General features: G+C 41.2%; 1 protein-coding gene across 2 annotated transcripts in view; it reads left to right on the plus strand.

Moving 5' to 3' along the window:
- The window catches only part of SLAIN1 (SLAIN motif family member 1), a 78,734-nt gene that overhangs the window by 41,251 nt on the left and 15,511 nt on the right, over window positions 1-21,972 (plus strand). Inside the window, exons 3-5 of one of the 2 annotated variants that reach the window (XM_021065765.2) lie at window positions 15,590-15,739; window positions 17,167-17,316; window positions 19,846-20,187. In XM_021065765.2, the coding sequence (XP_020921424.2) occupies window positions 15,590-15,739; window positions 17,167-17,316; window positions 19,846-20,187 (642 nt within the window). The remainder of the gene's footprint in view (window positions 1-15,589; window positions 15,740-17,166; window positions 17,317-19,845; window positions 20,188-21,972) is intronic. The other variant, XM_021065766.2, reaches the window with a different exon arrangement.

Here is a 21,972-nt window from a genome sequence, read left to right on the forward strand (position 1 = left end):
ATTTTTAAAGTAGTCAAACTAAGCGTGGGATTCCTATGGCTGAGTGAGAAGCAGAGGTTGAGGTGTCTTGGTATCCACATTAGACCGAGCGGGGGTGGGAGGAGTGTTGCTGCCCTTCTAAAGCCCTCGCTCGTCCACCTTCAGCATAAAGACCTCCTTCCTCTGCGCCGCTGGGACCTCACCTGCTCCACTGCTGCATGTCCGGGCACTTCTGGGAAGCTCGCTCATGGCATAGTCCACCTATTTATGTGGTGCTTGTGGTCAGTTTTTTTAGAGGCCTTTTGGGAATAATCCCTATACTGGTGTGGAAGAAACTCATGCTAGTTACCTATTCAGATTAACTTAATCTGGATTCATAAAAAGGAACCAGCAACCAAGTCTCCCTTGCTTTTTTCAAAAACTAATAACTAGAACAAAATAAATGGATCAACCGACTTTGTAGAAAAAAGAGACTAGGGGAATAGAGAACTCAGTGTGCTCAGATTCAAGAGAGTAAAACATCTTTAAAACGAGCAGCTTGCTGAGAAGAGCAGTGGTCAAATTACTACTATTTTTAGTCATTTTTAATTCCTTGGAAGTACTGAAATAAGGGAGAGGGCTGAGAACCAAATTGTTTGTCAGAATTAGAGGAATTTCCCAAAAGAGAGAAAATATGAGAGAAGTTAGGAGACGTGGAGGACAGATCCAGAGCCTCTAATCTGTAACAGTTTTAGAAGCAGGAACAAAGTTTAGAGGAAGAAAGAATAAATAACAGACGAAAATCTCTATGAGCTGAAAAAAGACAAGCCCTCAGCATGAACTAAGATGTAAAAAGATCCACATCTAGACATTTTAGATGATGTTCTTATTTTCCAGCGTTGAGAAAACCTAAAAATGTTCAGAGGAAGAAGTAGGTTATTTACAGCAGTAAAGAAACTCAGACATTTCATAAATAATAATGGCTGCTGGATGGAAAATACTGTCTTGAAAATTTTGAGGCATAGTTACTTTCAGACTATAATTTTGTAGCCAGGCAAAGACTAAGTTGTGGAGACAAGTGGAAGAGGTTTTTTGGATCTGCAAAGATGTAGAAAATTTTACACTCTGTACCCTTGTAATAGTGGGAAAAGTACCAGGAGGAAGATCCATGAGATCTAGAAAACACTGGCCCCTGAGATAATGCAGGAGAAGCCAAGAGAGATGAAATAAGAGCATGAGTCGACCCTGAAGGCTTGTGATGTCCCTCCCCTCATTGTTGGGGGTCTGAGTGCCAGTTATTTTCCGTGCCTTGGTCCTTTCACAATACTCAGTTCTCTAGTTAATGATGCGTAGATAACGCCAGCACACTGAAATCACGTGTTTATGTGGCTTAACATCCAATGATCACCTTAAAGTTGTTGTAAGCTCAGCTATGGCAAGAAGAAAAATATGATAAACCTTGACCGCATAGAGGCAGAACTGTCAAATCTAGAGATGGGAGTGGAATAAAAAGTGTGAACGTGCGCCAAATGTCGCAGCTTTTCACTGTGAAGAGTCAGATGCCAACAGGCTGGTGTTGGTTTGTCTACGTAAAGTTATACTTAAAAACTAATTATATTCTTGTCCCCAAATTCCAAAGCGAAACTCCTGGAAAGTGGATCTGGCTGTTTTAGACCTTTGTGTATATTTTAATGTTCTTTTGTGTGCAGGTTTTTTTGAAATATCAATGAATATTTTTAATTTTTATTTTTCTATTATAGTTGGTTTACAGTGTTCTGTCATTTTTCTACTGTACAGCAAAGTGACCCAGTCACACATGTATATACACATTTTTTTCTCACATTATCCTCTATCATGGACTTGATATAGTTCCCAGTGCTATACAGCAGGATCTCGTTGCTTATCCATTCCAAATGCAATAGTTTGCATCTATTAACCCCAGATTCCCAGTCCATCCCACCTCCCCACGCTTCGCCTTGGCAACCCACAAGTCTCTTCTCCAAGTCCATGAGTTTCTTTTCTGTGGAAAGGTTCATTTGTGCCATATACTAGATTCCAGATATAAGTGATATCATATGGTATTTGTCTTTCTCTTTCTGACTGACTTCGCTTAGTATGAGAGTCTCTAGTTCCATCCGTGTTGCTGCAAACGGCATTATTTGGTTCTTTTATATGGCTGAGTAGTGTTCCATTGTGTATATATACCATATCTTCTATTTTAATAAAATTATGGAAGTGGTTCATTTTAGGGCCAAGATAACATTTTGCCTTTTCAAAACTCTTTTGTTTATATATTTATCATCTACCACCTGGCAAGATAAGTCAGAGGCCTTTTCTGCCACTGGAATATAGCCCACATACATTGTATCCCTTTGTCCAGGAGATGCTAAATAGGGAGGATGGTCGAAATTGCATTTCTATCACTCTTTTATTCAGGAACTTACCGTGCTTTCTGTTGGCATACTGGGCTTGGATTCTTTCCACACTCTGCATGGTCAAGGGCGGGAAGATTAATTAGTTACCTAGTCTACCCTAGTTTCAGTGAGGGAGGGGGAACCAACTATATTGAGACACGAGCTTACCTAGCCTATTTCTTCATTGAATTAAGTTCTGTAGCGTCGTCTTAACATATCTCATTACTGCAGTGTGGAACTTGGAAGTTATTCTGGCTGCTCTCACGGCTTACACTGGCGCTGTAGTCTAAACCAAGAGCAGCTGTCCCCAGTCCACATAAGGACATCATAGCCTTGACAGATTCTTAGGTCACTTTTCTTCCCTGTTCTTTATAGGTTATGATATAACCTGCACATAGGCCTTCTTCTCATATCTGTGGCCATTTTCACTGTCCTCAAATTTGATGTAAGCCATAGCAGTCAGGCCTCATGGTAAAATAATGTTATGTGCAAGGGAATTTTTTTTTTGTTTGTTTGTTTTTTGTCTTTTTAGGGCACATGGAGATTCCCAGGCTGGGAGTCTAATCAGAGCTACAGCTGCTGGCCTACACCACAGCCACAGCAATGCCAAATCTGCAACCTATACCACAGCTCACAGCAGTGCTGGATCCTTAGCCCACTGAGTGAGGCCAGGGATCGAACCCACAACCTCATAGTTCCTGGTGGGATTCGTTTCCGCTGCACCAAGACGGGAACTCCTGTACAAGGGAATTTTTAAGCATGGCTTCGAAGTCGAATCACTACTAAAGTTAGATTTTTCTCATCTCTCCTATTAATTGCAGATGGGAAGTCTGATGACAGTGATGACGCATGAGGTAGAGCTCATTCCAGTCCTGGCTCACACTGGGTTTGGTCCATGTGTGCTTAAAGCTGGCAGCTTATCTTCAGCTGTGACCAGTGATTAAGTGGAAACAAGTTGACAAGCCACAGGATTCCCATTTTCCAGCTTTACTTTTAGACCGTTGTCCTGGTTAGAGAAAACCCAGGGAGGCCCCAGTAGTAGCCGGGAGGGAAGAGCATTCAGCTTGTGGTCTCAGGTTAAGGTCTGAGATGTAGAAAAGGTTTAATGCCTTAATCATGAGGATGAGACGCTTTAACCAGCGAGATTACTTAACGGTGAAATTCAGATCAAGAATAATTATGAAACTCTGATCCCTACGGGATAAATGTTATTAAATAATACTCCTTTGTGGTGAAATTTTGTAATTCTTATTCAACAGTATTAACCACTTATCTGCCAATCATTGGTGTATACACAATCTTTTACTTTCAAACCTTAAGATATTTTAAAACTTAATCCTAACATAAGTGACTTTCTTACTTAGCTCTAGTTATTATTTATATGGGTAAATGAACTCTTTTGTTAGATGTTTCTTAAAGGTGGTACATAAGTCATGTTTTTATAACTTACTACATTTTGAATATAATTAGAAGTTTACATATTGAGTACCTACAATTTTTTGGCATCATAGGGGTGTGTGTGTGTATATAGATATATAAAAAACATCATAATTTTAAATTATTATACTTGCTGTCATAGGCTGAATGAACTGAACCTGTGGGAAAAGATCAAATTAACCTAGCGGATTTTTCCAGCTGTAATTTGAAGACTGAGAGACTTGGGGTGATGACTAACTTACTCTGATTAAACAGTCCCTAAGAATACAAATTAAGGACATCATTTACTAGCTCTTTTAGCCTTTCTCCTCATATGAATCCACTGGCAAGTGTATACTAGTCGAATCCTCTTTACTTTGTATAACTGGGGAAAAGCACTCTGAATACCTGTTTTAAAATAGTAGGAGTTCCATCGTGGCACAGTGGAAACAAATCCAACTAGGAACCATGAGGTTGCGGGTTCGATCCCTGGCCTCGCTCAGTGGGTTGGGGATCCGGTGTTGGCATGAGCTGTGGGTAGGTCACAGATGCGGCTCGGATCTGGGGTGGCTGTGGCTGTGGTGTAGGCAAGCTGCTACAGCTCTGATTAACCCCCTAGCCTGGGAGCCTCCATATGCTGTGGATGCGGCCCTAAAAAGATAAAAGCCAAAAAAAAAAGTAAAAACACGTGGCACAACCCCCCTCCAAAAAAAAAAAACAATTAAAAGTAAAATGAAATAGGAGTAGGACCTTCTGTATCCCATATGCTTATTTATCAAGTTGTGAAGAGCTGTGGAGAAATTCATGCTACTCAAATTTACCCAATAAAAACAGTGGATCAGATAAGCTGCAAGCCATGTGTTAACTCCCAGGGGCCTTGCGCGGGTTGGAGCCAAGTCAGCAGTGCATCCCTCCTGTAAACTTATTCCACAAAACCTGTACTTCTGTGCAGTCAGGGTTTCTAAGCGTGAACTTATGAAATACTGTCTTGGCCTAGGGTTCTTAATTCCTTTGTTTAAGCTTAGTCTAAGCATCCATGTGCCCAGCATTTCTGCAGGCTGTAGGTGTGTAAAGATGTAATATCACGTTTATACGGAGAGGATGGTTTATGAAATGAAGGCCTTCTGCCTGGTGGTGTGTGGGCTTGGGTCGAATGCTGTGGTCTGGATACAAGTTCCTGCTGCTATACGGGAGAATAGAGAGTCTTAAAAGAGCTGATATCTCCCATCCGGCCTGAGACCACTCTGTAACTGGTGGTGAAAAGGGCCTTGTAGTTGATTCCTCTAATTTGGCTCAGAACAGAGGCCTGCCTACCTGTTGTGTAAAAGAATAAAAACAGGAGGTTTGGACGGTTGTTAATCTCTCCTTGCTTCCTTTTCCTTTCCTTTCCCGGATTCTTTCTTAAAGACCATTATTGTTGAAGGGTCAGAGATAGGAGCCTGTGGTTTTCAGGAAACCGTATTTCTTAAAAATGTGTCATTTGGCACATTTGTTTCCTCTGAGATAGTCTTTGGATGAATAAGTGAGGACTGTTGACCTATCCTGGTCAAACTGTTGAAAGTTCAAGGTTCAGACTTTGCCTCCGAGTTGGAGACAGCTGTGAAACTGTCTAGGCGAGATGTGACATGAAAAGCATGCCCATCATTTTGAGAAGCTAAATTAAACTGCCTCAGTATTAGGAAAAGTGGGTCATTTTTGCACTCTCTTTTCTCCCACCTAGCTTCTAGGACATTTTTCCTTACTGGGAAGTGTGTGAGGTTTTGTTTTTTTTCTTTGCCACAACTTGCTGTAACTTTCCCGTCTTTGTCTTTAAAAAATGCTTTGTAGTTTGTGAATTCACGTTGCAAACTTCTGTCTTCTACTCATCACAGCCCTGCATATTACCCTCAGACAGACATGCTTTCTTTTCTGAGAAGAACTCTGCAGCATTAGGATGTTACCTTCATCTGCTTCAGATCTGAGAATTAGCCTGTGGCAGGATGGAGACTGGAACTCTGTGCCCAGTGGCTTTTTAGTCTTGTGTTAGTCTTTATTATATTATGAAAAATTACAGTAAAGAAGTATGCCATTGGCCACCATTGTTATGCTCAATCCCCAGTGTACCCTTGCAATAGAATTCTAATCCTATGCATTTGTCCGAGGGAACATTACAAAACTGATATGTATGTTAGTTCAAGGGTTGGCAAAATACGGTTGTATCTGGCTTTTTGCCTGTTCTTGTATGACCTCTTTCACATTTTTGAAGTGGTGAGAAAAAATTAACAATAATATTGCATGACCCATAAGTTCTTTGAAATTCAGTTCTTGGTGTATATAAATAAAATATTGATGTTGGAGTTCCCCTGTGGCTCAGTGAGTTAAGGATCTGGTATTGTCACTGCAGCGGCTCTGGTTGCTGCTGTGTTGGGGGTTCAGTCTCTGGCTTGGGAACTTCCCCGCATGCCGCAGGTGTGGCCAAAAACAAAGTGTTGTTGGCACAGAACTGTATTCGTTGATGTATATATTGTCTGTGATTGCTTCAATGCAAGGAGGGCAGAGTTGAGGAATTAGAACAGAGACCATATGGACAGCAAAGCCTAAAGTGTTTCCTAGCTGGCCCTTTACAGAAGATGTTTGCCAATTCCTGGGTTGGCCTGTTGCCGTGATCTCCGACTTTCACTGTCTAGCCCTTCCAGAGGCGAATCTAACTCTTCTTACCAAGATCTTACCCTAGATCTCTAGAACTCCCTGGTGGCAAATAACCTTCGGTTGCTAGGTTTTTTCCCTTCCCCTGACTTTTTAATGACAAAATTGGCCACTTTGACATTTCCTCGAGTAATGTGACCCCCACACTCCCAATATCTAAACCTAGACCAATAGGACATAAGTGCCCTTTAGAGACTCATAAAACACACTCGCTAACGTCTTCGTGTTTGTTGGGGCCTGCCTGTTGAGATGAGTATTGCAACAGAGGCCTGCTCTCCAGACAGCAGGCAACAACTTGTACTCATCCCAGGGGTGACCGGGCTGTTACAACTTCACAAAAGGCCTCTGCCTTCTCAGCATGTAAATTGCCTTCTGATAAACAGACAAGGGGCCACAAAACCCAGCCTTGTCTCCAGTGTTCTCTCTATTCCCACTGTCTTTGCCTGCCTGTTTCAGAGGAAGAAGCAGTGCTCCCTTTCCAAGGCTGTCCCCTCTACGTCACCTCTTCCTGGGACCTCACCTGTGTCCCATCCTTCTGATCTCTGGGATCAGACTCCAGCACTCTCCCCTTACTGCAGATGCTTCTTCATAGGGTCCATTCTCATTCTCTACATATTACAGCTCTCCCTTATCCTGAAAACTCTTCTCCTGTGAGTTTCATTTCTTCTTATTTTTATAGCCCAGTCTCTTAAAGAATCAGGCCTTCTTCCTCATCTTCTATCTGCTTGACCTCTTAACTGGTTTCTGCTTTAACTACTCTGTTGAATCTGCTCTCGTGAATGACCCCTTTGTCCTAGCCAGTGGCTTGTTATCGCCTCATCCTATAGAACCTCTCTGTAGTAATTCCCACTCTTAACTCTCACTTCTGGGTTGAAACATTTCCTTTTCTTTGTTCTTTCTGAGCACACGGATCCTGGAGCCTCTCTCTGCATCACCTTTCTCAGCCTCCTCTACTGATTCTTCCTGTACCCGCTCTTTTATTTTTTTGCTTTTTAGGGCTGTACCTGGGGCATATGGAGGTTCCCAGGCTAGGGGTCCAATCAGAGCTGCAGCTGCCAGCCTACCACAGCCACAGCAACGTGGGATCCGAACTATGTCTGCAACCTACACTGCAGATCCTTAACCCACTGCACGAGGCGGTGGATCAAACCCACATCTTCATGGATCCTAGCTGGATTCATTTCCGATGCGTCACGACAGGAACTCCCCCTGTCCCCACTCTTGAATGTTCCTTCCGTAGCCCCTTCCCTTTTCCTCCTTTACATTCTCCTTGGGTGATTTCATCCATGCCTGTGGCTTCATCTAACACCTACTCCCTGCTGTGCCCTGCTCTCTTTCTCTCTCGCCCTCTTTCCTGAATTCTGACTCCTTACTGGACGTCAGCACATGGGCACGTCCTATAACTATCTTGAATTAATTCATTTTTTTCTTTCACTTAAGCACATTTATCTCATGTTTCCTGTCTTAGGGGATGGCACCCGTATCTTAAAATCCATGTTGTTAGCTTTGGCTTCCTCCTCTTCTCCACTCCCTGTTCATTGGGTCACCAGATATCTCCATGTTAGCTCAGATGTGGCTTAACATGTTCTCAGCAAATGTTCTGCTAAGATTTTAGTTCCTTACCTTGTGCTGTCTCACTAGCTCTACTGTGAAGCCTCCTAACTGGTCCCCCAGTCATCAGTCTCTGCCCAGTTAGTCCATCATCTATATGTCTATTTCTATCATCATAAAAAACATATCCGATCACAACTTGCTCAAAGCCAAAACACTGATTGAATATTAAAGCCAGTATTGTATATGACAGCACAGAAATGGATCCTACCCACCTCTGCAGCCCTAACTCTTCTCCATATGTCCCAAGCTGCGGTCCTAAGATTTGCCAGTCCCTGAATGTGCAGGGCTTGTTCGTGCCTCCATGGCATCATGCTGCAGTCCAGCTCCATTAGCCAGGGTATTCCTGCAGGGATGGACGGTGTCGGCGGATGCACACGGAGACAGCCTCTTTGTCCCTTCTTTCAGGGCGCTGGGCTGCTCAAATTTTATTAGCATAGGTAGCAGTTTATATAGACAGCTTAACTGTAACTCACATCACAGTGCTTAGATTGTATTTTTAAAGGTTAAACTTTTAGATTACCTTGTACAGTAGATATACATTGTGTTCTAAGGATTTTAATTAAAACTAATGGATACAATACATCATGGGTACAAAACATCATGTGGAAAAAAACATTATATGAAAATAAGGTGATTCGGTACAAAACGCTTTGTGGTTACTCTTAGCAAGCACCACCCATTATTGTTTTAAGCTAATCTTTAACAACTAGAAAGGTCACAAGCACAAGAATTGGACATTTACAAAAACTCATTTTTTAGATTAAAGCCTGGGGTACTAACTTTAAAGTGTTATGGTCAGGGGACATTATGAGAAAATATTTTTTATATCAAAGCAACTTAATTTCCTAAAACTTAAAAGCCTCCTACAAAATTCATTAAAAGCAAAATTATTATTATGTTTTCCTATCAAGAGTAATGTATGTCTAACCTATGCTAACCTATTGTACATTCCACAATTACCTAACTCTAAAACCTATTCTTACTTGTAACAAACCTATGAACACTTTGTTTTTGCTTACATTAGATCTGAATAGGGGGAATTTCACCAAGGTGAAGCTCTTACTATTTTATTACTGTTCCAATTTTTGTTGTTCCAATTTTGTTGAATCACAAAACAATATAGAAAATAACAAAGAATAGAAATAACAAAAAAGACTAAATAATAAGTAAATAACAGGAAAGACTGATTTTTCCAAGAAGCGATTTTTATTTTTGCACTGTTGTGCAAAGCCTTCATTTTGTTATTATTGCCATTGTTGTCGGGTTAGCAGGTGAGCCTCATTATTTTTAGAACTTGCCCTTGGAGCTGTGCTGCCAGGTAAGCCCTTTTCCCTATTTTAAAACCTGCCCTCGGAACTGTGCCGGCGGGTAGGCTTTTTTTCCCTCGGTTAGAAACCCTGCCTTAGGAACTGTGCCATCAGGTTAGTTCCCTTCCTTGGCCTCCTGCATCTCCTCGGCTCCTGGCAGCGTCACGTGTTATCGGGAGTGAATATGTTGAATGCACTGTATCCTGGGAGGTGAGCTCCTCAGCCTTCAAGGGCCATGTTACACATCATGTCTTCTGGCGAAATCTTTGGATCCCTTCAAAGTTGACTGTTGTCCTCACTTTGCACGCACTTCATGCTGTCTGGGCACTTCCTAGGTCCCATTATACTCATGTTCATTGCCTGTCTTCTGCGCTAGTTGGTCTTTAGAAATTGGAGTGGGAAGGAGGGGAGACTCCTAGTAACCAAATTTTACTCTCTCAGTATCTGTGGCAACTGGCAGATGCCATGGTGGGTACCTACTCAAATGAACAGAAAAATGCACTTTAAAGCACAGGGGCCAGGCAGATTTCCAAGGATGACTGTGGAGCAGGGAAAGAACTTTGTGCTGAATGTGCCCATGAGGGGACCTGGAGAGCCACAGGAGACTGACCTTAATTTTTTTGGTATCTGTTGGTAAATGTTGAATGAAGGAATCAATCAGGATGTGGTCTATAAAGGTTGGATGTCTGAATTATTGTTCTGGAGCATTTGACTTTTTTTTTTTGTTTTTTTGGTTTTTTTTTTTTTGCTCAGGAGTACACAGCTAATTGGCAAGTTTCTCAAAGTGGATTCTAATTTAGGGAATGATGGAGAATATAAAAAGAGTTACGAGCAAGGAGATACAAAACTCTTAATTTATCGGAGTTCTCCTGTGGTGTGGTGGGTTAAGGATCTTGGCATTGTCACTGCATGGTGCAGGCTCGATCCCTGGCCTGGGAGCTTTCACATGCTGCTGGTACAGCCAAAAACCAACAACAAAAACCCCTAAAACAAAAGCTATGACTTAGAGGGCAGTTCTGTGAATTTTAGTAGAACAGAGCTCAGATGTGCTGCTAATGAGTTTACGTTAGGCTTATTAAACACTGGAGAAAGAAAAGATTTCTAGGTCTGCTTTAGACTAATTTCTTCACACTGCTGGGGTCATTCCAGCCCTCTGAGTGATGGTCCTGCATCACTGTTTTGTGTGCGAGACAGGTTAACAGGATGTGGCCGGTTAGAGTGAGCTGTAGTCTCTGCAAACTGCACTTTCGCCTTTTAGAGTCTTATTCTTACATGAGGGGGGAAAAAAAGATGAGAGAGGCAGAATAGGGTTTGTTTTCTAGCTACAACAAAATCCCACAGACTGTGTTGCTTATAAATGGCAGAAATGTTGCCATGAGCTGTGGTGTAGGTCGCAGACGTGGCTCAGATCTGGCGTGGCTGTGGCTGTGGTGTAGGCTGGCAGCTGAGATCTTATTAGACCCCTAGTAGAAATGTGTTGGCTCACAGGTCTGGAGGCTGGACATCAGGGCTCACGGAGCCAGCATGGTCTGATGAGGGCCCTTCCCCCCTCCCAGGCTGCAGATTTCTCCTGGTACCTGCACTTGGCAGATCTAACAGGAGCCTCTTTATAAGGCACTACTCCTATCCAGGGCTCCACCCTCCGGACTTAAGCACCTCCCAAAGGGCCCACCTACTAACCCATCATCTTTGAGGGTTAGCATTTCACCATATGAATATTGGGCAGGGGAGCACAGAAATTCAGACCATAGCATCTGATTAGAAATGCAGCTGTACTGTTAGAAGCTTTTACTAAAAAGAGCTAGTATTGGCCCCCAGGACTTCCTCACCCCACTCAGACCAACTCAGAGCTGCATTATTGACAGTAGAGTGTATAGAAATTCCACCAAATACACTCTTAGTTGTTTTCAATATGATTTCTTTAAGACATGGGAGCATCTCAAGAATTTGACCAAGTTTTATAGCCATCTTGCATAGTCTACTGCCAGCTAGTGGTCCTGGCACAGTCGTTCACTTGAACTGTGTAACACAGCATCATGAGGAACTAGCTTGTCTAGACGGTGATGCTTGTTTCATCTTGATGTGTCCGTTAACTCCGCTCACAGGTCCTAGCCATTGGTGATATAAAGTCATTTAGCTGGAAACCAGAAGAGTCACGTGCATAAAGTTCAGCAACTCAGTAGTTACTGTAAAGTATTAAGAAATTGCTCACACAAGTGATAGGTCTTCATTGAACTTCAGGCTGGGCTAAAATGTCTAGATTCACCCTTGTCTTCAAAGATACACTAAAGCATAATTATATTCAGTTGAAGAAATTTGACAAAATCATGTAGATGTCAAGGTAGGAATGGTAGAATGATTTGAAACAGGGAAATAGTGAACCTGCCAAGATTTTGACCACATTCAACATTTATCAATTATATGCTCTGTTTCAGACATTGTATTAGGTATGGAACTGGCTCTGTCTATAATGAGGGGAAAGTATGAAAATGATTGTTTCGAGAATAGATAAGTGTATTGCATTACTTTGAACTCTTTTAGCTTGATGCAATACTGTCCTTTTGAGGATTATCACTAAGATTTTCATTATTAAGTCAGTTACTCTTTTTCCCGTTATGTGAATTAAGCCATACTGCATTCTTAAGTTATATTTTGATTATATACATGGGTATATACATTTACATATATATTCAACAGAAATTTGAATATTTACTATATTTACTGTGACTCTTGGCACAGATGATAAAGGCATTGTAGGAGATGGTATAGGAATATCATTGTTCCTGGGACCTTTTTTGTTAATAATTTTTAATGTGGAAAACTAAAAAAATTTAGATTCTTTCTTAAACCGATCCCATTACCTATCCTTTATGCTTTTTCGTGATATTACCATCACTGTAGCATGTATCAATTGATTCTTTTGTAGGAGGGCATCATACTTTGCTTAAGGATGTACAAAAATGGCTTCACAGATAACAGTAATTTAAGTTAAACAACTTTGAAGGTGTACAAAAAAATAACAATAGACCATTAGACACTCAGAGTAGTTTCTTGCAGAAAGGTAAGTCCACCACTTAGTACTTTGTCACATTTATTTCAATACAACATGCTTACTAGACAGAAGGAGGCAAAGTTGAAAGTTAACCAACACCAGTTGTCTTCTTAACAAGGCAGTTTCAGAAACACTAGGGATGTGGGCAGTGGATGAGGGTACGAGGTGGTCTGGCCTACCTTTCAGATGCGCTGATGAAAAGCTACTGCACTGCTTTGAAAAGGAGGAGAGCAGCACAGTTAAAATAATCAGCGACGGACACACCCTTGGTTGTGAAGCCCAGAGCAGGCTTGCTGAGGGCCGTGTTGGTGGCCGGGAGTCTGTCGAGGAATACGTTGCAATAATCTAGACGGGGAGGGTCTTGACGAAGAAAGTTGCAGTGGGACCACAGAGAGCAGGCAGGCAGAGGTGTCCCAGGAGGAATATTTGGGAATGAAAGCCTTGCCCGGTATGATACCTTTGATCCGAGTTGGAGAAGCCCTTTATTTGCAGATGGAGGAAAGGCACATTTAACTGCTCAGAAGGTGATCACCCATCTTCTCCTTTATCAGAAATTGTCTTACTCCTTTCTTAGGGGCAATTTGATCATTACCAGGCTCTTCAACAAATTTGACATCCTTATATGTAGAAAATCTATTAAATTAATTAATTGGAAGAAACAAGGAATTCCCCATCATGGCTCAGTTGGTAACGAACCCAACTAGTATCCATGAGGATGTGGGTTCGAATCCTGGCCGCACTCAGTGGGTTAAGGATCTGGTGTTGCCATGAGCTGTGGTGTAGGTCACAGATGAGGCTTGGATCTGGTGTTGATGTGGCTGTGGTGTAGGCCAGCACCTGCAGCTTCTATTGGACTTCTAGCCATATGCCAAGGGTGCCACCCTAAAAAGAAAAAAAAAAAGAAAAAAAAATGGAAACAGAACTGTCCTATGGAAAGTTCTTTTTGCTTGTTTTTATTCTTTATGAAACTGTATCCTGTTACAGTTCTGTTCTTAAAATCCTCCAGCCACAAAGTGAAGCATGACTAGGATGCGATGGCTTCCTCTCCTCTCCCCTCTCCTCCTCCACCACAACCTCCTGCACTAATACAGCAACGTTGTTTTGTCAGCCTGCCTCCCTCCGCAATAAATCTCCTCCCTCTTCTTAAAAGCCTCCAGGCCAAAGGACAATGTAGAGGATTCTTTCCGGCAATAGATGCTAATTGTGTTCATAGTTGGGATCTTGCTGTCATAGCCACAATCACTGTGCCATTGTGCTGGGAGGCCGGGTCACAGTAGCCATTGTGCAGAGGAATGAATGCTGTTTAGTTGTGATGTGTTGTCGCCTGCATCTGTGGGTGAGAACACGCAGTCACTGTAATTTGCCTGGCGAGTGATCACACTGGTATAAAATAACATCATCTGTTGAGCAAGTTATCAGTCACAAAGAACTGTTGATCTTTTTTTAATACAGAATTTTTAATGAGAAACTTTGAGTAATGCTGGAGATGTGAGAAGAGCTACCTAGTGTGTGGTGCCTATTAACCCCTATTTTTCAGTGTGCTTTGGGATCAGGTTTGCGGGTCTGGAGTTTTGGGGACCGAGAGGGCCAGCTGTCTCAGTTCTGGTGCAGCTTGGGAAGGACTGCTTACCCACAGGGAACTGGATATTGGATAAGTGACGTGACTGGTGTCAGGGACTAATCTTCATGGAACTTGTGGATTCTGAAGTGTAATCACTGTGAATGTAGCTTCCTCCACTGGTTCTTTCAGCTGCATAAGGGAAAGGCATTTCTCCTATAGCGTTTGAATGGGATAGTCTCCTCCTCAAGAATTCTTGCTGAACTAACAGGAGGCATTTTGCTCTTGTAAAAATCGTTGGTGCTAGTTTTTGCAAGGATCTTACCAGTCCCAGAATCAGAGCTTATTACTTTCTTGCCTGTCCACAGCCCAGTGTCTTTTTCTCCACCCCAGCTGCCCATTTTTAGCTATTTGCTCATTAGCATCGCTCATTAAAAGTGATCTGGGGAGTGCATTTCAAAGCAGTCCTTTTTATACTTGTTTCTTCAAGTTTTGTCAAATTTCCAGCAAATATAATGAAGTTATTGCTCAAAGTGAAGCTTAACCTAATTTATATTTTTTGTCTATTCCCTCCTGTCCTGCTTAGGACACGTCTAAGAGATTGCTTTTTAGAAAAGTGGTTTTTGACTAGTACAGTAATTTGTATCCTGGGAAGAGAGAATAAGTGATTTTTGGAGTGACTTACTCATGTTTTTACAGTTTAGGGTCTTTTTGTAATCGCAAGCTCCAGAGGGGCTGGTAACTTGGGGGAGGGAAATACATTAATTAGACCAGGTGAGATAATTGAAGAATTAGATCATAGTCCCCTTGCAAGTGAAATTCCTTTTTGTTCCTTATTTTATAGTATTAAAGTAGTAATATGTATAATCTTACCTTTAAAAGCTACATAAGTAATAAGTGATCAATGCAGAAAATTTGGAAAATATTTTTTATAAAAATCTGGCAGATTATCAATTATCCCCATCCCTGCTACCTAAAATAACTATCGTTACGTTTTGGTTGTATATACCCTTCTGTGATTTTGTAGATCGTTTTTCCATAAACCTTGTTTTGGACTCAAGTCCATTCCGAAAGGCAGTAGTCGTTTTAAGTTTCCTCTGTCTTCCCAGAACAAGTTTCCATAAAAAATTTTTGATCAACGTTTACTAGTATTCAGTGGGTCGAAAACAAACATTAGGAAAAAATAGAGAACCATGAACAGTTAATATTAAGAACTGTTTCCCACAATTCTAAACATAAGTTTCCTTTAGTTCTTTTGACACTAACATTTTATGTTATTCTAAAATAGGAGAAAAATAGCAAACATTTGTAATGAGGAAATTAAAAACAAATTTTCGTTGTTATATAGACAAAAGTGAATGTAATTGAGCTGATGCCAATCATTCTTAATGAAGGTATAAAACAGGACCCTATTGCACACATGGCCCATTTTTACATTTTTTTTCTCTTAGCTAAATGGAAGTCAGTTAAGAATGAAAAATTGCTTTGTCTCCTTTTTTTAACCTCTTCCCTTTCTCCCTCTGACAAATCAACATCTGCTTCTGTATCGCTAACTGCTGCTGTTTGTTTTCTGCTTCTGTGACAGCTAGCCGATGGCGGTGTCTCTTCCCTTCAAATGTCTCACTGGCTTTTCCTTATAGTCCTGCGGCAAGACTCAGCCCTTATAGCAATGGCATTAATACTCCCAGCTTCTCTAAAACCTCAAGCAAAGCAATACTAACACCTGAAAGAACAGGTAATATTTCAACTTCTTGACTAGCTGCTTGCTTTGTAAATCAGTCACTAAACACAGCTTAAATATCCACCTTTCATTGAAAAGCTTGAAAGTAATCTTATTAAAATGGGGAGGGGGCTGCATGCTTCCTTCGGGTATGAAAAAGGCTAATTTGTACTTTAACACCGTTAATCTGCCTTTAATTGTGTACAGGATGCAGTCGTCCCTCTTTATCAAATGCATATGTATGTAATTATGTTTCCAAATGCTTAATGTGCTTGTAAAAGTGACTGTCAAGTACAGGTACCATTCCTTATGATTCAACATTATAAGACTTGTTTAAAATTTTTTTCATAGCTTTTTGTTGTCAGGGCTACGTAAAAAAAATAGAGTAGCCTTTTATGAGATGACGGTCTCACCATTTCCTTAGTGTCTCAGCAATGGTGTGATTCCATTCCTATGACTTTTCTCCCTAGATACTTTCATCTTTGGTTCTTTTGTCTCAAATGTTACTCCTTTCTCACTTTCACGAGTGACTACAAGTCTCCTGTTGACAATTCTGAATTATGAAGGTTTCGGAGTTCCCAGCATGGCTCAGCAGTTAACGAACCCGACTAGTATCCATGAGGACGCGGGTTTGATTCCTGGCCTTGCTCAGTGGATTAAGGATCTGGTGTGGCCGTGATCTGTGGTGTAGGTCGCAGATGTGGCTCGGATCCTGCGTTGCTGTGGTTGTGGTTTAGGCCGGCAGCTGCAGCTCTAATTCAACCCCTAGCCTGGGAACTTCCATGTGCCATGGGTGTGGCCCTAAAAGAAGAAAACAATCCTGAAGGTTTTATATTTGCTTCCCTGTATGTGCGCCTTTTGTGTGGGATATTCTTATCCATGAATAGCACTACTGTTTGTACCTGTTTTAAAAATGGACCAGATTGAAGTTTAGTTTAAAATATGTAAGTAGTAATTACCAGAGACAAGCATGTCTGATTATTAATTGAAAGTGTATAGGCTGTGTATCTTTGTATCATGCCTTTAGGTATATACTTAAGCTAATGGTACAGATTTTAGCATTACTGATTTTTCTTGTCTTATGGTGGTTAAAAAAAAAACATAAAATTTACTACAATCAACTCTCACCAATTTTTTAAGTGATTTTTTTTTTGTGAAAGTTGAATTTGGAAAAAAGAAACAAATGGGTCTTTTAAATATATGAATTATGAATACATGAAGATATTAGAGGGTCCGAGCACTGTGGCATGTTGGCTGTTTTTTGGTGGCTTATGAAAACGGAAAAAAAATAGAGACAGGTCTTGTTTTATTATCCACTCAACCACCGGATGTGTTTTGATTGGAGGCTGCCATGAAGTGCTGACTGTTGGTGTATGAACCGTGAAGCACCTACAGAGGTTGGTTTTTTAGACTAAATAACAAAAATGTTTCCTTGTTTCTAGGTTACACATCCAGGGGCTCCCCTCTTAGTCCCCAGTCATCCATAGACAGTGAGCTGAGTACTTCTGAATTGGAGGACGATTCTATCTCCATGGGCTATAAGTTACAGGACCTCACTGATGTTCAGATCATGGCTCGTCTGCAAGAAGAAAGTATGTCCTTCTTTTTAAACTAGACACCTGTTTAAACTAGAGGCTTCTACTTGAAATATAAGGGGGTGGGGAAGTTTCAAGCATTTCTCCCCCGCTTCTCTCCCGCCCCCCAGGTAATAGGCAGATAATTCTGTCTTTTCTCTCAGACCACTCTACTTTGTAGGTGGAGCAGGTAAGTGCTTCTCACACACTCATGACCATCATAAAGTTTTAGGACATACTCTGGCCACAATATATGGATGTAAAGACACTGCCAGTACAGCCACTGTGGAAAGAATCAGTCAGTTTCTTAAAGAACTAGACATGCAGTTTCATAAGGCCCAACACATTTTAACTCTTGGGCCTTTATCCCAGAGCAGTGGAAACTTGTGTTCAAAAACAAAAAACCTGTGCATGACTGTTCACAGCAGCTTTATTTATAATAGCAAATGCCAGAATGAGCTCAGATGGCCGTCCATAGGTGAGTGGTTATTCAAGCTGGGGTATCTCCTTGCCAGGGGGTACATCTCAGCAGGAAAAGGCATGGATTTTGATAAATGCAGTGTCTTGAATGAACCTCCAGGGAATTATGCCAAGTGAAAAAGATGATCCCAGGAGATTGCATACAATTCCATTTATATAAATTTATAAAATATATAAATATATATAATTTATATGAATATATAATTCAAATAACAAATTTATATGAATATATAATTTATAGATATATAAAATCTAAATATAAAAATATATAAATGTTAATACATAAATATATAAAATTCATATAAATATGAAATATATATAAACACATAATGGAATTGTATAATTCCATAAATTATACAATTCCATTTATATAACATTTTGGGATGAGAAAATTTTAGAAATGGATGACAGATTTGTGGTTGCTGGGGCTTAGGAACAGGGTGAGAGAGCTCAGAAGGGAGGTGCATGTGGTTATAAAAGGGCAACATGAGGGACTTCTGGAACGTTTTGTTTTTGGTTCATGGTTGGCATATAATCCTACAGGTGATAGGATTGTATAAAATTTAAGGCTAAAAACACATATACACATACACAGGTAATACTGGGAAGAATCCAAAGCAGGTGGGCTTATGTAACTGCCAGTATCCTCCTTGTCCTACTGTTCTGAGATTTTGCAAAATGATACCATCCAGGGAAACTGGGCAAAGTGCACAAAAGATCTCTTATTCCCTAGAACTGTGTGTGAGTCTGTAGTTATTTTAATAAAAATTCAGTTTAAATGCATTATACACTTTTCAAGATACATAATTATGGGAGAGGAGAGAATTGGAATGGGACAGTTTATTACTGGTTCTGTAATAAACAGCACATAATCTTGAGCATGAACTACTTCAAGGGTATTAAAGGTATCAAAAGGCAAAAGCAGGTGTAGATCACAGACTAAGCATATTTTGAAGTTATCTTTTCAGGCCAAGTAGCATTTAAACATAACAATTTCCTGCTTTCAGAATTAGGCAAGGCTACTATAAGAAACATTGTAATGCTTATGCAGGATTTAGTAAGGTACATTTTGAGGGGAAAATGATTATATCATTATTTAGCAAAATTAAATTAGTAATAACTCCTTCTGAAAATATATATGGCTAAAAAGATTCCATGTCAGTCTCAGAAGCCCAGTAGTCAGACATAGACTACTTAAAAAAAAAAAGTGTGGATTGGCAATGACATAAATAAGTAAAAAATTCTAGTTTGGGAGTTCCCATTGTGGCTCAGTGGTTTACAAACTGTACTAGTATCCATGAGGATGCGGGTTTGATCCGTGGCCTCGCTCAGTAGGTTAAGGCCCTGGTGTTGCTGTGAGCTGCAGTGTAGGTGACAGGTGCAGCTCAGATCTGGCATTGCTGTGGCTGTGGTGTAGGCCGGCAGCTGCAGCTCTCATTTGACCCCTAGCCTGGGAACCTCCATATGCCGCAGATGCAACCCTAAAAAGAAAAATAAAACAAAACTTCTGGTTTGACTATTTTTAGATGGCTGTCATTTAGGATGACCCAAACTATTGAAGTTTTGAAGTGTCATGTGTTTTGAAAAAGTTAATATTAGTAGCAAAGAATTAGAGAAATGACGTTGTTAGAAAATACTTTTTAAAAGTTGGGGTGGGGAACAGGAGAGGTTCCTACTTGGGCAGCAATTTGCTTCGATTGTCTGATTCACAGTTACCTACACATGATGATGATGAATGGTTTTTCCTAAGTCGCCTTCCTGAGTCTCTCTCTAGATTTCAGAAGGCGTCGCTTGGGAACGCTGACAACCATTGACTGATGAACTGTAGCGGTGTATTTAATCTTCACTGAAATTGGGGCAATCTTTTTCCAAAACAGAACAGTCTAATATTAGATGTCTGTCTGGTCGGTAAATGCATCTGTTTTCTCGGGATTTAATAAAGTGGGCATCCGGGTGAGTCATGTGTGTGGCACAGATTTTCCTCAAATATTTGATTAAGTGCAACTGAGTGATTAAGCCAGACTGAAATGCCTCCTAAGATGATACCATTTCTTCTTGTTTTACTAGGTCTCCGGCAAGACTATGCTTCTACTTCAGCATCTGTGTCGAGACATAGTTCCAGTGTGTCACTGAGTTCAGGAAAAAAAGGGACGTGTAGTGATCAAGAATATGATCGGTTCAGCCTGGAGGACGAGGAGGAATTTGATCACTTGCCACCACCGCAGCCTCGTCTGCCAAGATGTTCACCTTTCCAAAGAGGAATTCCCCATTCACAGACTTTCTCCAGCATTCGGGAGTGTAGGAGGAGCCCCAGTTCCCAGTATTTTCCTTCAAATAATTACCAGCAGCAACAGTGTTACTCACCTCAAGCCCAGACTCCAGATCAACAACCAAATAGGACCAACGGAGGTAGGTGGTTTTCCCCCCTGGGATCCGATGTGCTTGATCTTTCATCCGTGGTGCAGCAATAGTCGTCAGGTCAATATCAGTAACTGGTAAGCGGTTCTCAGATTTATTAAGTACATCCTCCCGCCTCTATCAGTTTGGTGTACATTTAAGGCTATAATTGACCAGCCTCTGATTTATAGATTGATTGCTTCAAGAAAACCTCCAGGATGTGGCCAGCATGGCATGAGTCAGAGGTGAGGAGCCACCTTTGTGTTGGTGCTAGGAGGGCAGGGTCATGGGTGTGGAGGAGTTCCTTCTGGAGCTCCGTGGTGTCAGAAGCACCAAGTACCTTCCCCCATCTTTCCGAAGGCCCCCGGTGCCTGACTCCTGGCCCCTAGCACAGTGTGAGGGACGGTGAGCATGGACGAAGGTGCTGGGGGAAGATGCTGCAGGCGGACATCCAGATTGAAGGGACGACTGGAATGTGCCTTTTCCTCTGGTTTCTGGACACCTAAAAATCAGATCTGTGTGGCCATAAGGGTATGGAGATTGCCACGCTGGTATTTGGCATGTCAATGGCAAGTGGACTGTCCTGATGTCAGCAGGGTGGATTGAATGTGTGTCATTCTCTTTTGTATTTTTTCCATCTCCCTCTTCATTCTTTATCTTTTCTTCCCCACTCCTGGGAGTTAAAGATCCTGACTTCCAAGAATTACAGGTAGAATAGTCACGTGGTGTGGCTCTGCTAATGACCAGTCTGACCCAGGAGTTCCCATTGTGGCTCAGCGGTTATGAACCCGACTAGTACCCATGAGGATACAGGTTTGATCCCTGGCCTCACTCAGTGGGTGAAGGATCCAGTACTGCCGAGGGCTGTGTTGTAGGCCGGCAGCTACAGCTCCCATTTGACCCCTAGCCTGGGAACTTCCATATGCCTTGGTACGGCACTGAAAATACAAAAAAAAAAAGATTAGTCTGACCCTTGCATACAAATCCCGTATGGAGAAGCAAACCTTATTTCTGTAGTTACAGCTTTAAATTATTATATGGCACCATTTCTCAAACCTGGGCCCAGAAGGAAGATCAGACAAGTTACTAAAAGATAGTGCAAGGCCAAATACAAATTGTATTAGTCATCACCTGCTATCATGTTTTTAGTTTTACCTTTTCTTCCTGTGCACTTACATTATTCATGCTAACTGAGAGATCATTTGAAAGTATTTAAGGTTGTGTAGTCAGAATTTCTCTTTTTAATACTCACAGATTTTGATCCCTGGCCTGGGAACTTCCATGTGCTGCATGTGTGTCCCTAAAAAAAAAAGATGGTGAAATAAGAACCGCTGACTATTGACAGATCAGTTTGAATGTTTTTCTAAATTATTAAAATAAGACAGGAGAACATAATTGATTTATCCACTTTAAAATAGAGATAAAAAGTGTGTTAGTATTTACTGTTTGCGTTGCTTCCACAGTGCCTGTGTTCCAAAGAGCTGGCTCTTAAAAGTTCTTGGAGTGTTTCTGGGGCTCATGGGATTAAAAGGTGCATATAGTAGTCCCCACTTCTTACCTGTAGCTTCAGTTACCCCTGGTCAACTGTGGTATGAAAATGTTAAATGGAAAATTTTAGAGGTAGACGACTCATAAGCTTTAAATTGCACATTGTCCTGCGTGGATGAGGAAACCCTGGGCCTTCCTGCCCTTGTCTCCTCTGCGATGCAGAGCATCCCTTTGGCATTCACACTGTGCGTGCTGCCTACCTGTTAGTAGCTGGATAGAAAAAATATGGTACAGATAGGTTCATACTAT

This window comes from Sus scrofa, chromosome 11, assembly GCF_054392235.1.
Source record: "Sus scrofa isolate SSC_HxYL_T2T_F1_AM1 chromosome 11, Sscrofa_HxYL_maternal_Yorkshire_Landrace_v2.0, whole genome shotgun sequence".
Classification (NCBI taxonomy): domain Eukaryota; kingdom Metazoa; phylum Chordata; class Mammalia; order Artiodactyla; family Suidae; genus Sus; species Sus scrofa.